Below are 16048 nucleotides of genomic sequence, written 5' to 3'. Positions count from 1 at the left end.
GGGATGGAAAGGCCCTTAGGACTCACATAAGTTAGAAGGGGCAGGATCCCCAGGAGTGACAAAAAGATGGGGAGCCTGAAGAGCATCCCAAACGAGAGCCATTGTTTTTTGTTCCAAGGTTTAGTAAGGCAGTCAGTGAAACCAAAAGGGGGGAATTAAGCTAAGCAGTTTCTACAAATGATACTGACCATCCAGAGGGAGTTCTGTGAAGGGAAGGTTCTCTAGCAACCTAGGCTGGTCTCCATTTCTTCTGTTCTGTCCAGCAAACCAAATGACCCCATGCAGATGTGCTGATTTGAACCCAACATTATCTCATCATGACATCAGCAACAATCCCAATTGTAGCTTGTGGGACTCTGACATTCTTTATTGTCTAAATCACATACTCCATGACATCAGGAAGGCAATACCATGACATGTAAATGAATTGGATTTAAGTGAGGCAGGACTGTGCAAAGTCACCAGCCTCACTTTCTCCTCCAGAACCATATGGGTCCAGTGACCAGATATAGGTCAAGATGACTGGAGATGGCCCAAGAAGCAGTGGGGGAATCTTGGTCTTTTCAAACTAAGATCTTTAACAGGTTTTAGATGGACTGAGACAATGCCCATTCAGCGATTAAGGCTTAGTGTGAAATGAGGCAGAAATCCATTCTGAGTCAATCAGGGCTCAAACAATGACCAAGCAGGGCTTGGCCTGGGACCTATTGATGGCCAATCTTGGAGAGCCAGAGTGGTTTCGGATTAAACCTGGTCTTTAAGAAATAAAAAAACAAAACAAAAGGTTTCAGAGATTAAAATTGACATTCCCTTTGGGCGGAGCACTCACAGGACTGACAAAATAAATATAAATGGAAATTGTTTCTGTTTTGGCCAGGAACCCTGAGGGTCTTCCCCTCCCAGGTTGATTTGGTTTCTTGGACTAGGTAAAAAAGCCATTCTCAGCCCCATTTCATATTCAGTCTTATTATCTTGCCCCTGGGCACTGGTGCCTTGGTTCTCTGAGAACTAAGGCTAAACAAGAACAATGAATCCTATACTCAAAACACTTCTTGTTACTTAATAGAGGATCTAGGGCACTCCTACTCACATATGAAGGAGCCAGGAAATCAAATCTTGGCAAAGACAAAACCTAGATTTGTCTGTCCACCTCCAACTTCATTAACAGTGCTTGGGCAGAGGCCACTGGACCTTATTACTTGATTGGAAGGTGTTCCTGTAACACTGAGGTGCTATGTATCTCTACAGTGTAGCCACAGCTTTCTGTACTCTAAAATGAGTACAATTGCTAAGAAAGAACACATACACATTACCAATGGGGTCACATTTCAAGAACTTTATTGTTCTTAAGAGAAAAATAGATCCCTCATATTTGAAGTTTTTCGATGAAATCCTTAAAGTCATTACTTCTATAGGTACTAGGCTAATCCAGAGTCTAGGAATTATTGGCTTAGTTGGGGATCATACATCATCACCATAGTTTGTGAAGGGTAGAAACCAATCCATCTTTCCAGCAATTTTCTTGCTTGCTATGGGTTCAGGGCACATTAAAAATCTCTTTACAAAGCAAGGTTGGCCTCCCCAGGCCCCAAATACACTCAGCCATTGTGGTCTTACCCAAATTCTCTGCCTCCTGTATCAGTTACAACAAATGGAGAAGTTTTGAATGCTGTGGATAAGTTCACTTACCTTGGTAGTGTACTTTCCACGGATGTACACATTGACAATGAGGTTGATGCATTCATTGCCAGAGCTAGCTCAGTGTTTGGGAGGCTCCTAAGAAAAGTTTGGGAGAGAAGAGGTATTAGACTGACTACCAAACTGAAGGTCTACGGAGCCCTTGTGCTGACCTCATTGTTGTGTGCCTGTGAAAATCTACCAGTGCCATGCCAGGAAACTGAATCGCTTCCACTTGAACTGTCTTAGGAAGATTTGGGGTATCACTTGGCAGGATAAGGTACCAGACACTGAAGTCCTTGCTTGAGCTGAACTGCCAAGCATTCAAACTATGTTTCAGAGAGCACAACTCCAATGGGCTGGCCACATTGTTTGAATGCAAAAAGTGTTCTTGCCAAAAAGACTATTTTATGGAGAACTCATATGGGGCAGGTGATCCCATGGCGGTCAGAAGTTATACAAGGACACTCTCAAGGTCTCTCTCAAGAACTTTGGATTTGACTGTGAAACATGGGAGACACTGGCACAGGGCTGCTTAGCATGGTATGCCCACATCAGAAAGGGTGCTGTGCTCTTTGAGCAAAGCAGAATTGAGAGAGCACAAAGTAAACATAGGATGTGCAAATTTGAAGTATCCATACCAAATATTCACTTGGACTATCTGTGCCCAACCTGTGGTAGAGCATTCTGAGCTCGTACTGGTCTGATCAGCCACAGTCGGACACACTGAAACTTCATTTTATCATGGTGATGTCATTTTGATCCTCTTCAAAAATGAAGGACAACAACCTCCTACATAGAGGACAGGCCACAGCTCCATTCTTAAGCTGAGCAAATGAAGCTCTAGGGCCCAAACCATGACAATTCAAAATGAACCTTTCTTTTATTTGTATAGGATGCTAGCTTGAAGTACTGGCCCTACCATCATTTAGACTGTTTTCCATTACCAGAAGGGAGATATGAAGTCATAGCACTAGAGAAAATAAGATTGTAGCTCAAAGAATGTATTTTTAACACCCTTCCAGAAATGGTGCTGTTGAGGTTTGGGGTGCTGGGGACCCCAAAATACCAACATGCTGGGTCCTGCTCGAATGAATTTGACACAAGCCTTCTTAAAGCCAAAGGAAAAAACAAAGTTTAATAAAGATTCACCATACTGGGTTGACTCTTAAGGAACCTAAGCATTTGTAACACTTGTATTCACAAGCGGGCCAGATAGAATCTCAGCTAGACAGTCAGAGCTGGATGGAATCTAGCGCCTTCATGGAGGGGAGATGGAACTTAAATACAGAAAAGACTGAAGGAAGAGTCCAGGTGTCGCCAAATAGTCTGGGGTTCCCAGGATGGTCTTAATAAGGGAGGTCAGCCTGGAATGTAGATCAAACCCAGGGAGGATCCTGATGGGAGTGGCCTGTAGTCCAGATAATCCACCATCCTGGCTGGGCAACTTGGACCTCAAGAGAATGCTAAGTAGTAGGACCAAAGGTAGGAATGACAGAAAAATGCTTAATCAGGTAAGGGAAATCCAAGGAGCCCCCAAGACCAGGTTTTCTGGGCCCTTCAGAGAAATGGGACCAAAGCCCTCCTGTCTGAACAGCTTGGACTTGTACCCCATCAGCCTCCCCCATATTAATATACCAAAAATAAATACATTTCTCCTAAGTTGAGGTTACCATGAAGGCTTTCATATTTTGAGGGACTAGAAAAATCAGAGGAGACATTTCTTAATTCATCTAGGAGAGCATGATCCTAGTTAGCAGTCTAGACCCAATTTGGTCATTCATAATGGCCACTCCTCTAGGTCTAGATTCTTCATTCACAAACTCAGCTTTTTCCAGGCCGCAACAGATGCCTGATTTTCCCAGACGCTTATAATCAAAATGTGTCTATCATCTCTCTTCTGTCTTCTGCTCCTCTTACCACCCACCCCACCAAGGATCCTTCTTCCTCCCACCTCTTCCCCTCATAGGGAAGATGGTAGGAAGGGCAGGCTAAGAAGAGATCAGGACATATTACTCAGAAGTTCAGACCCCTAGCCTACCTACATTACTGTTTTAATGCAAATTCCCACCTATAACTAGGATGTGAACTGGAATCACAAGTGTACTTTCTTTAAGGGAAACCTGTTGGGGGTGTAAGCTCAGTTTTCACATGGACAGTCTCAGGCAGGTAAAAGTGAGGACTTCTAAACTTCAGAGCGCTCACGAGGCCCCCCAGGGAACAGCTGGGGATTGAGGCGTGAAACACGGGCATCTTGTGTATTTCCACCTCTTCTCAGTGGAAACTTGCTGGGGAGAGCATCCCACCCTTGAGATTGGTCTGGTCTGAGCACACCTGTTGTTAATTAGCTAGGGGCTGAGAGCACGAACGGTATTCATGTGCAAACTATGCAGCTGGGAGAGCTTAAGTAGGGACAGGAAAGCCTGAAGGCCCTCTTCTTCCTGCGGGGTCCCCTCCAGGGGCTCTTCTTGCTGCAGGGCCCTTGGAGGGAAGAGGGTCCCTCCCCTCTTCCGCTCCCATCCTCTTGCTGTATGATCCTTGCCCCTTGGGAGGAGGAGGATTCCTCTCTCCTGAGGAAGAAGTTCACCCTGCATATGGATACGTAACTAAGACCCTGAATAAAGCCAACCCTTGTTCAACTCTGGAAAGTCTCTTCTCTCAATACGTTTATCCAGCTGATCACCGAAGACCTGTGAAAGGTAAGAAGACTCCGGTAGCCCATCGGCCTCTAGGTCGAACAGAAACCCAAATGGCAGTAACCAATTTTCCTTAACCTAAATCTACATTTAACAAATGGAAAAGAGTCTTCAATCCCTGGTTTCCTTCTGAGCTGGGTGAAATGTACTCATTTTAACATGATAATCGAGGAAGGGGCAGCAGCACTCTCTTCAAAATTTAGCTTAGAAACCAGTCATTTATTTTTCATCTCTCCAATACCTCTTTGGCTAGCCCCCCAAGAAGGTAAATGCAAGTCTAAGGTTATGCTCATGACTACAATTTAGCATTTTTACTGGGGATGGGGATGAAGAGAGAGAAAATGAAGAACATTCTTAGTCTTTGCTTATCCATTTTTCCTTCACTGAGAAATAATGAAGTCCCACGTTGGATGAGCCAGCAATGCCTCCATCAGGTTTATAGAGATCAAACAAAGTCCTTCAATTAGTTAATAGGCATTTGTTAAGTGCTTTCAGTGTTCTAGACACTGAGCTACAAGCTGTGAATACAAGCAAACATGGCTGGCTAGAAAGTCTGGAGTATAGCCTTGAGAGGAAAGAGTTAAATGACCCACATGCACAAAAATGTTTACAGTCGCTCTTTACTGTGACAAAGAACTGGAAACTAAGCTGGTGCAAATCAGTCAGAGGGCAGAAAGCCAATCGTGGCATATGAATACAATAGAATATTTTATGTATAGAATATGTTGTAAGGAAAGAGGAAAGGGCTGGGTTGGGGGAATCATGGGAAGATTTGTATGAACTGACACAGAGTGAAATGAGTCAAAGAACCAGGGGAACAGTTTATACTCCAACGATGTAGTAAAGACTAACAACGCCCAACCTTGATTCCAGAATACCCATGATGAGGCCTGCTTCCCACATCCTGACACAGACATGGAGGACTCAGCATGAGGACTAAGTCATTTATTTTATTAGATGTGGCCAATGTGGGAAGGATTTGTTTTGCTTAACCATACATATCTCTGACAAGGACTGGTTTTACCAGTGGGGGAGGAAGAGAAAATAGATCTTTGTTCATTGAAAAAAATACCCACTTCATCAGAGACCAAAGCAAAGCTATGAGAGTGACAAAGGTTTTTGAGGTGTAGACTAGCAGAAAAGACTACTCAAGACTATTCCATTTTCTCAAAAAGCTTGCTGAGGACAGAGGCACAGGGTGAATGTGAGAGACTTGAGAAGAAAAAGATCCAAACAACAGCAGTGGGGAATGTGATAGACTCGATCAAGGAGGAGCGTCCAGGGGAGATTGGGAGCTTCTGCAGTCTGTTCCTGAGTTTCTATTTCACCTCCATTATCTGCGTGAGTTGAGGTAAGTCACAACGTCCCTGAGCCTCATTTCCTCTCATCTGTCAAAAAGAGGTCATGGGATTAAACAGCCTGAGGTCCCTTCAGGCTCTAGATCTATGCCCTTAGTCAGTGCCATGGAAGCAGGAGCAAAAAAGCCTGTTGTAGCAGGTAAGCCAAGGTCGGGCTGCCTTAAGAGAAGGGGGCAAGGTAACAAGAATGATTTATAATTGACTTATAGCTTAACTAGAAGGTCATGACTATAGGGAGAGGAAAGTAAGGCCAGGGCAGGGGTCACAGATGGGGAGAATGGAAAGAGACTGACTGACTGTAGGTCATGGCGAGGCTGAATCATACGTTAATAATGACAGCAATAAGTAAAAAAAGCATTCTGATGAGAGGAAACAATTTCAGAAGAAACACATTCAAAGTTCACAATGTTCTAAAAGTTGATCTTTATTAGCCAAAATGGAAGAGTAAATTTTGAATAATCTTGATTCAAAATAATTAGAAAACTAGTCAATTTTTGAGTAACTCAAGAGCTGGTCATCTGAGCATTCTCCTCCTCCTCCCACCCCTAGCAAAACATGACAAAACAATAAAGGTGACACTTTGCCATTTTAGGTAGCACTGGCAAAAGGCTGAGCTTTTTAATCACTGTCCCCACTCCCCACCTCACACAGCTAATTAAGAATTGCTAGAGAAAGGTAAACTTAATAATTACTTCAGATCTGAATTCTCAGAAATAACAAGGGCATCCCATATTAATGCCTTCAGCATGTGATAAATGTAGCACAATGTTTCCTTAACTGTATATATGTTGCTAGAAAAAGTATGATACAGAGACTGAGAACCTTCTGAGAAATACACTGAACTCATGTCATTTAAAATTGGCAGCATATGTTCGTTAAACAAAAATATTAACATCAACATCCCTGAAAAAATTGTCAATATAAAAATGCTTAAAATCTTCAAAAACTCCGCTTTTCTCTCCTCCTTGTTGGCTGGGTCACATTGTGTCCTTTGGGGGGAAAGCTTTATTTCTGGGACCATAAGTTTTTTTATTCGACCAATTTCCGTTCGTGACCACTCTTCCCTCAGCACCTGGCCAACGCGTGGATAAATTTCAAGAGGCTTAATGCGAGGGAGGTGTCTTTGCTTCAAGGCCTGCACCCGCTGACGAAGATGATGGACTTTTTCCAGGAATTTGAGGGGTGATTCCTCCTCTCCCAGTGACGTAGTGAGTGACATCAATTCGAGCTGCTCTTCTCTTATTTCCTTCATTCTTTCAATCTGGGGAGAGTATTCTTCGTCCACTGTGGTCCGAACACCACGGACGGCAGAGAGAAAAGCATCTTTTTTCAGATCCAATATATCATTAAGCTTCTTAAAATAATGGAGGACAATTTCTTCCTCACTTTGGACAATTTCCTCAAAATGCGATTTCTGCTCCTCTAACTTCTCAATGAGCAGACAGACTTCTGTCCAGTGAGTGTCCGTTAGCTGCTCGAGAAGTTTCGGGGGCGTATCCTTTTCCTTCTTGTAGGCACTTACAAGGTCGTCTATGGGATGGCCGTGATGCTGGCCTATGGTGAGGCAGTGGCCACACACCAGCTGGCGGTCCAACAGGCAGTAAACGTTGAGCGGCTGGCTCGAGTGTTCAGGGCAGGTAAGGACATCTGGCTGATCTTCTCGCTGGTATTTTTCAATTATAGCTCTTAGGGCAAAATTGATAGGTAACGATTCAATACCAGGGGGAGGGATTTCGACCGTACTTCTGCAATTAGGACACTTCAGAGGAATTCTTATGGGTCTCCACATGTAAAAGTTACCAGATGCCTGAAGAACATTTTCCAGACAATTTCTGCAAAACGTATGGGAGCATGGTAATACTCGAGGGTCTTCAAATATACTGTAACAAATGGAGCACGTTAGTTCTTCCTCAAAATTATGCATTTCCTATAAAGAAAAAAAGAACAACCAACTTTATTAAGTCATTTGCAAATATTAATTTCAACAAGTTTCAGAATTTACCCCCAATTACTAATCATTTAAAAGACACAGTATTTAATAATAACCAAGAAAGATAAGCAATTATTGATAGAGACTATCATCACCTAAGGCAAGTTTAAGACTTCCTAAGCTCATATGATATTCTATAAGATGGGACCAAAGTGCATCAAACTAAAATACTCCAATCAGATTTTTAAAATGAAATAAAAAGTTCTAAATGTAAACATTTTTCATTTTCCTGTATTAACCAAGATAACTGGGGGGGGGGGGGCCTTATATATTTTAAATTGAGGACCAAGGATCAAAATCACTAACCTTCTATTAGGCATTTACTATGTGCCAGGCACTGGAGCCACAACACCAAACCACCCATCTCAGCCCTCAAGGAACTAATTATAATAGAACATGAAAATAATCAGGTATATAAAAATGTAGAGAGAGAATAGATGGAAAGTAATCTTAGAGGGAAAAGCACCAGCAGCTAGAGGGATGTGGAGAGGCCAAAGGCAGAAAAAGGTATTGGAACAGAACCATGAAAGAAGCCAAGGGTCCTAAGGGGCCTGAAGTGATGAGAGAGGGCATCCCTGTCATAGGGTACAAGCCAGGGTGAAGGCCAATATCAGCATGGGAGGTAAGTGCTGCTGTCAGCAGGTGAAACGTCAGGTGGGCTCATACAGCTGCATCACAGCGTGAATGAGGAGGAAATTTGTCAGAAGGCTGCAAAGGAAAGAAGGGCCAAATCCTGCAGGAAACTGGGAGTCACCGGTGGACAGGGAACGGCACAGACTTTTCTAATCACTGTGGCAGAAGCCTGGAGGATGGCTTGCAGGGGAACACCAGAGACTTATGACAACAGTCCAGGCAGAGAATGATGGCTGGCCCTAGGTCTCTGTGGGAGGCCACTGGCTTGGGAGGCTGGGAGCCTGCAAAGATGCTCATTCTCAACAAGAACTGCACCTGTTTGAGATGCCCATGAGACAGTGAGTTCAAGATTCTCTTATGTCTCGGGCATTACCTCCAAGGTACTCAAATGTGTCAGAAAAATGCAGAAACGTCCCAAAGAGGCAGAATGTGCCAGATTCAACAGCCCTTGAAGGACAGCTGACCTCGGTTTAACAAAACTGTGGATGACCAAGCCAGGTGATCAGCTGGGAGGGTTCTAATCAGCCAAAGGGAAGCATTCAGACCTCACCTGGAGGGATGCTTTAACCTCCTGGAGAGAACAAGTCCTGCCTTTCACCCAATCAAACAACTGCCTCTGTTGTCCTCTGCAGAGTCTGCACCTCCCAGGGGAACCCTGGAGCTCAGAGCTTCCTCTTTCCCTAGAAAACAAAATATGGAGCTCGAGCTTGGATGAATGAGCCTCTGGCCAGTCCAGAAAGGAGCAGGGAAGGGGGTGGGGCAGCCCCAGCCCCTGCTCTCTCTGTGCAATGCTGCCCAAGCCAAGGGCTGCTCCAACAGGTGGAAAGGCCCTCATGCCTGAGCTGGGCCCCTCTGGGGCAGGCCTGCCCCCTCCATCAGCCACCATTTTTAGACAAAGTGACTGAGGCCAGAAGGGAAAAGTACCCAGGAATCGGCTCAATATTCACCCATGGGGTCCCAAGTCCTGAAAGAGGTCTTGTGACAGAGGAGGAAATCAAGGCCTGAGGAGGGGAAACACCCAAGATCTCCCAGGTGCCCTGGAGTCTAAACCTGGTTTTCTGACATTAAACAAAGGCCAGATTTATTGAGAAGTGAGGGATGGAGTGGGCACTACAGCCAAAGTGGAAAACCTTTCTGGATTCCCTGAAAACTGCTCTTTTCTCTCCAAAAACCTGCCTATCTCTGCTGACATCACCACTATCCTCAGTCATCCAAGTACTAAACCTTAGTCATTTTTAACACTTTTCTTTCCCTCCCCCAATTCTGCCCAATCAGATTCCAAGGCTCCCTTCCCACTGGCATTTTATGAGTTCTTCCTGACTAGGGTCTAGACTTTCTGCAATCCACCCTTCCCACAACCATGCAAGTAATCTCTCTAAGGTGCTGTGTGAGAACAGCTAAATGGTACTGTGGATAGAGCTCTGGTCCTGCAGGCAGGATGATCCAAGTTCAAATCTGGCTCTAGACACTTGCTTAATATGACTTAGGGCAAGACCTTTAACCTCTTCTTGCCTGTTTCCTCATCTGTAAAATGAGGATGATAACAGCATCTAACTCCCAGAAGGATAAATTCAAAGAATTTTAGCAAAAACCAATCAGGGTAAAAAAATAACAATTTTGTTTAAGGGCTTTATAATTTTGAGGGGTGGGAGACTGTCACTTGATACTATCAAAGTCAGAGCATTAAAAGAGGCTTCTATTGGAAGCATCATTTTTTTTCACACTTTCTTGATTTTTCTTTTTTTTCCTGATAAATGTTCTGCATGATTTCACATGTATGACTTCTCTCACATTTTTTGCCTTCTCAATGAGTAGAAGTGGAGAATTCAAAACCTCAATTTTGTTTAAAGAATGTTAAAAATAAATAAGTCATAATTTATTTTTGAAAAGTGGCTTCTGGGACTTGTCCCTGCCTGCCAAGTTTCTAGAAGTGTTACCACTCCATGACGTTTACACACTGGTTTAGTAAAATCACACAGTTTCAGTAAACTCTGTGTCGTGGGTGTAGTCCAACCAATCAATTCCAAGAGCCAACTTAGCAAAAAGAAAGTTCTAAGGGAAATTACAAAAGGACTCAGTTTTATAAAAGTCTAAGCTATTTAGATTTTAAAATATTTTTCACAATGCCTCTTTAAGACTTCAGTGAAGGAAACTAGTGAATGAATGAAAAGACATTTATTAAATGCTTCTTCTTCCCCAGGCATGTTCTAAGAGCTGGAAATACAGACACAAAAAGCAGGTTAGTCCCCGCCACTCCACCTCTAATTTGGAAAGTCAGCACAAACCGGTATGCTGGCCAAGGAGCAGTCAGGGCTGTCACAGGAAAAAGGACATAATGGAGGAGTTTTCTGGTGGTTTTAAAAGGCAGTAAGATATACTCTGCCCAAAAAGCTAACAGCAGGGTCTGTCTGCATTCCAAAAGGGCCAGGAGCCAAAGGTGTGCATCCGAGACAATTCTTCTGTAAGGCACGCTAGCAAGCTTACATAACTGAGCACCACAACACATGACATTCAGACGTGCAAGTTAATACACGCTGGAATTGAAACTCTACCTACACAGTTGGGAAGTGAAAGAAAAACCACCCACGAAAAGCCAAGTTGGCTGGGTGGCCATTTCTCCATCCTGGCTTTGGTCTGGGGAATTCTGGGGAATGACTCTTGTTTGGGGATCCTTACAGCTATCCTCTCTACAGTGACCTCCCTTAGTGATTACAACTAATCCTATCATCTGTCCCAAGGATTAAAGGATAAAAAAGTCAAGTCTATGGTGTTTGGGAGTGACGCTGGGCCACTGGGGATTCTTTACAATTTCAGGCAGGCACAAGTTACTGGGTAGAGAAGAGCTACTTTCTACACACAGTTTCTGCTGCCTTAGGCAGGGTCAGCCTTCAAAGAAGCAAGTTTCTTAGTTCAAGAAAGATTTTGTCATCCTGGAAACTAAGGGCAAAGTTAGTGCTCAATAAATGCTTGTTTCCTGCTGAAACACTCTGAGATACACACACACACACACACACACACACACACACACACTCAAAAATCACAAATATAAAGAGCCCTGCTGTCAAAGAAAGTAACTTCCTGTCTTTGGCCTCAGTTTCCTTATCTGTAAAATAAGAGCATCTGATCTACCTAGAGCCCTCTAGGTCTGTGGTGCTATGACTCAGGACTGTGTTTGTTCCAGATTTCCTCTTCCCATATGGAGTTCTGGGAATATGAGAGAGATTCTTTCTTACAGGCACATAAAGCAGGGCTGCTAGAACTCTGATATAAAAGGTTACACATCCACACTAATACAGACGCCCCGAAAATCTTTTGTGCATTTACAAAGCATCATTTAAAAGCCAGAGTCTATTTTTCAAATAATTTGGTTAGAGACTTCTTCCGCGTGGCACAAAAAGGCAAGTCGGATGATTCAGTGGCTGTGCTAAGCCACCCTCCTCTAAACTTGATTTCTGACAAGAGAATAACACAGGGCAGCATTGGCAAAACCTCCACAGCCACAAAGTCCATCAGCCTCTTCTCACCTCACACAGAAAGGAGGAAAAACAACAGGCCAATCACTTGGAACCCGCTGTTATCTTAGAAAGTTAAATGGCCCTCACTAGGAAGCCTCCAGTTGGGGAACAGGAACTCTTGGCTAACTGGCATTAACAGATCCCAAACAATTCCCCTGGATAATACAAACGGGTAACCCATAAAGTAAATTCACCCCATTTGGAAGAACTTGCATCTTGCAGAAGACTAGGTCCAGAATCATAGGTCACAGGGCTAGAAGGGATGGAAGGTCAGAGACCTCTAGACGGAAGTTGTTTTTCAACTCTCCTTTCCTAATTTTACTTTAGGGTTAGGAGGGCAGTAGCTAACATGGTCTTGTTTCTTTTTCCTAAGCAAGGCATGACATGACAGGCTATACATTCTGGTCACTTGTACTGGGCAAGACCATTAGTAAGACAGAACCCAGCATCCTCCCCAAAAGAGGGTCACTAAAACTCATTCCTTTGCCCCCTTTGTAGAGCCAGATTTCCAGAGAGAAATTTTTTAAGCATAAAGAAAATGGACAGAGAATATACTATCTGTGACTACAACAGTGACCAGTTTCAAGTAGAGATATGTAGTATAAATCGTTCATGTCACTGTGGAAATTTAAACGATTTTGTTGGACACTAGTTCAGCATCTAAGTATGGTGGCACTATTACATCATCACTTCAAAATTCTGAATGTTTCTATCACTGTTCAGGGTGGCCTGTGTAAAAATGTCTTCTCTGCAGTCAACATGGGTGGTACAAGATTTCCCATGGAACAGCTGAGTTTGGATGTCAGGAGACCAGAACACAGGCTGCTCTTACCCACTACCTGTGGGCCCTGGAGAAAATGATTCAGCCTCCCTCAGGGTCAGTTTGCTCATCTGTAAAAGGACCCCTAAGATCTGCCAAGCTGTAAGTCCTACGAACTAATAAATCACACCAAGCAACCCCAAGACAAAATCTACTCTTATTTCTCGGATCATAACCTCAGGTGGAATCTTTCTTCAAAAGGGCAGATTTCCTACACGTTGTAATGCCTGTCTACACTGCATAAGGCTAAGCACTCATAGATGTAACTTAATGGACATAAAAGCCTTCAGCAAGAATACTTCACTACCCACTCTTCTGTTCAAAGTAAAACTTCTTTGTAAATTTTAACATACTAGTACTTTACGGCCTTTCATCTATAAAACAGGCAGTTATAAAACATTAATTAAATTTTATAGCCTCCAGAGGAAGACAAATTATGCTGGACACCTTTTAAAAGTCTCAGGGAAATGCCCAGGGGCATGTAAGGAGGAAGAAAGAGGCCTGGGAACGGACTAGGGAGATGCCACCCCCAGACTGGGGATCACACCCTGCTCCCTTCAACCCACACATGCTGAGGCACCCAAGCCTTTCTCCTTCAGAACTGTTCACCTACCACTGCTCTATGGGGAAGGTTTGTACGCAGAATTACAGAACACGTTTGTATTAAGAAGAAATTTAGCTAATTCTGCCACATGGGTCTATTTAGGAGAAAGTTTTGCTGGGCTGTTGGTGTGTTTTGTTTTTTCACTCAGTCCCATTCAGATAATTCCAACCTACTCAAAAACTACTCCCAGGAAAATCCTTTCAAGATTCCTTTTAAGCATTTTCCATTTGGATCTGACTGTAACCTTATTTCTTCTAAAAGAAAAACCCCAACACCACAAAAGCTATGATCCTGAACGGTGAAATGGGACAAAAACCTGAGATCTGAACTGTTCTGCTTTCCCATGCACCAAGTTCCTAGAAGCCCTGCTCTGGGCCTCTGCTCCAAACTGCCCCTGACCTGGAACCTCGGACAGGGACCACTTTCTGTCCTCCCAGCCACACACTGACATGGGGGGGGGCTCCCCAAAACTCACCTCCTTCAGCCAGGCTGGAGCCTTCCTGTGCTCAGACGGCCTCTCCCCTCTCAGCTCCTCATCTTCCTAACTGAAAAGGAAAATCAAGGATCTTCAGCTTTCAAGAACCAGCCCTGAGTGGGGAGCCCAGGCTGCCCCACGTCCCCCCAAGAAGCCAGCACTGAGAGCAGGAAAGGGTGGAGGAGGTCGGGGCCAGAGAAGACCCGCCCTGCTCCATTCCATAAGCATCTATTAAGCACCTACTGGGTGACAAGGGGTACTGATGGGGCAGGCTCTGGATTCAGACTCCCCAGCTGCCCTGCACCAAAGGGGTACAAGCCTCCTCCTAAGGAGGCCGCAGCTCCCAGGTCGAGGGGGTGGGGGGCTGGGGGTCCCCCGGGGGGCAGGAGACCCCAAGAGGGCCTCTCCCTGGAAAGGCGAAGTCCTGAGCCCAAGTGAAACACCAAGGAGAAGGGGGGCTGTTTGGTGGCTCTGGGGCCCCCAGCCCAGACCGGGTGGGGTTGGGGGGCTGGGGGGAAGGGGAGGGGAGACCAGGTAAGGGGGCGTCTGGAGGGAGGAGAGAAGAAGCTGGGGGGCCACGAGGGGGAAGAGGCAGGGGGGTAAAGAGAGGCAGGGGGAGACAGACGGCGGGGAGCAGCGGCGTGGGGGGCCGGCGCCCCTCTCCCCCTCCCACGTGCGGGGGGCGCCCCGCGCACACGCACTCACCCCGGCCCGCCGCCCTGCTACCCCGCGCAGGCAGGGAACTCTGGCCCGCTCGGCTCCCGGGCGCTCTCGGGTTATCCAGCTTTCCCACGCCCCGCCCCCGCCCCGCCCCCGACTCCGCCCCCAGCACAGCCCCCCCCCCCCCGGTCCCGCCCCAGTCTGGGGCTAGGGAGGCCCGCCGGACGGGGCGGGGCTTCTGGAGCTCCAGAGCGCAGGCGCCGCGGCCGGGGCATTTTTCAAGCGGCAGAGACGACTTTCCCCTCCCCCCTCCCGCCGCACCCCGCGGAGCCGCGCGCGTCTTTCGAAAGGCAACGGCCATCAACGGCCGCAGCTGGGGCGGGAGCGGAGGCAGGCCACTGCGCAGGCGCCAAGGTGCTGGCGGCGACGTCTGCGCGGGGAGACTCGCTCCCCTCCCCCCTCCAATCCCGGTGCCGCCTGAGCTCCGGCGCTGGAGCCCTGGCGCCTGCGCTCCGCGTCTCGTCCCAGCCGCTGTCAATCGCTTTATTAATCCTTCTGTTTACCGGAGCGCTGGGCCTGTAGGCAGGGAGCTGAGCGCGGAGGTCGGAGGCGGCGAGTGTGAGCCGGGTGCCCCCCCCAACCCCGTCCGAGGCGGCCGTAGAGCGCCCGCCCCCGCCCTCCCGAGGCCAGCACGTGCTTCCCCCTGGTCCCGGCAGCCCGAGGCCCGCGCGGGGCTGGAGCCCGGCCTGGAGGCAGCGCAGGCCGCGGGGGGCTCAGCGCCGCGCCTCCCGAAGCTCCCCCTGCGCGCTCGGGCCGGGCCGGGGCCGGGGTCCCCGAGGGGGCGCAGCGGGCGCTGGAGCAAGGCCCCGCCACCGAGGAAGGATCCGGAGCAGTGACCGGGCCCCGGGCTGAGAACCCGCCGCGTCCTGGACAAGCCAGCCCGGCCCGAGCCCGGACAAGCCAGCCCGGCCCGAGCCTGGGCCGGGTGCACCTTGGGCCCGCCCGGCCAAGCCAGCCCGGCCCGAGCCTGGGCCGGGTGCACCCTGGGCCCGCCCGGACAAGCCAGCCCGGCCCGAGCCTGGGCCGGGTGCACCCTGGGCCCGCCCGGCCAAGCCAGCCCGGCCCGAGCCTGGGCCGGGTGCACCCTGGGCCCGCCCGGACAAGCCAGCCCGGCCCGAGCCTGGGCCGGGTGCACCCTGGGCCCGCCCGGACAAGCCAGCCCGGCCCGAGCCTGGGCCGGGTGCACCCTGGGCCCGCCGGAAGGCCCGGGAGCAGCCCCTGCTCAGGCCGGGCCAGCGAGGCACGAAGACCCTGGCCCCCGCAACAGCAGGCCTCTCAGCAGAGGGAGAACCAGGGCTCCGGCAGCGGCCCCGCTGGTGTCCGCGGACGTGGCAGCGGCTGGAGGTTGTTGTCATGTTCCATCTCCCTCCTCTAGTGGGCGAGGCCCGCACACAGAAGGTTGGGCTTATGCCCCTTGGCTCCAGGGCACAGCTGGAAGGGATTCGTGTAAGGGGCAGAGAGTCGGACTTGGACTGGACGAAAGGAGACCATTGAGTGGAAGTGAGAACTGCCCCAAAGTGCGACGGGAAGCCCCCGGTGCCAGGTCTTCAAGGAGCTGGA

At 47.7% G+C, this 16048-nt stretch overlaps 1 protein-coding gene across 5 annotated transcripts; it reads right to left on the bottom strand.

Moving 5' to 3' along the window:
- Positions 1-6139: 6139 nt before the first annotated feature.
- TRIM59 (tripartite motif containing 59) lies at positions 6140-15020 on the bottom strand. 5 transcript variants are annotated; one of them, XM_072618600.1, is made up of 4 exons: positions 14474-14568; positions 13769-13838; positions 8905-9034; positions 6140-7658 (listed from the first exon to the last, which is right to left on the bottom strand). In XM_072618600.1, exon 4 carries the CDS (start codon positions 7653-7655, stop codon positions 6420-6422), a length of 1236 nt encoding a protein of 411 aa, XP_072474701.1. In that variant the 5' UTR covers positions 7656-7658; positions 8905-9034; positions 13769-13838; positions 14474-14568; the 3' UTR covers positions 6140-6419. The 5 variants fall into 5 exon arrangements, with proteins under 5 accessions (XP_072474701.1, XP_072474698.1, XP_072474696.1 ...); XM_072618597.1 differs by lacking the exon at positions 14474-14568 and adding an exon at positions 14012-14152; XM_072618595.1 differs by lacking the exons at positions 8905-9034; positions 14474-14568 and adding an exon at positions 14992-15020.
- Between the last annotated feature and the right edge of the window lie 1028 nt (positions 15021-16048).

This window comes from Notamacropus eugenii, chromosome 6, assembly GCF_028372415.1.
Source record: "Notamacropus eugenii isolate mMacEug1 chromosome 6, mMacEug1.pri_v2, whole genome shotgun sequence".
Classification (NCBI taxonomy): domain Eukaryota; kingdom Metazoa; phylum Chordata; class Mammalia; order Diprotodontia; family Macropodidae; genus Notamacropus; species Notamacropus eugenii.
The sequence above is the reverse complement of the archived record's forward strand: the minus strand, read 5'-3'. Positions and strand labels throughout refer to the sequence as shown.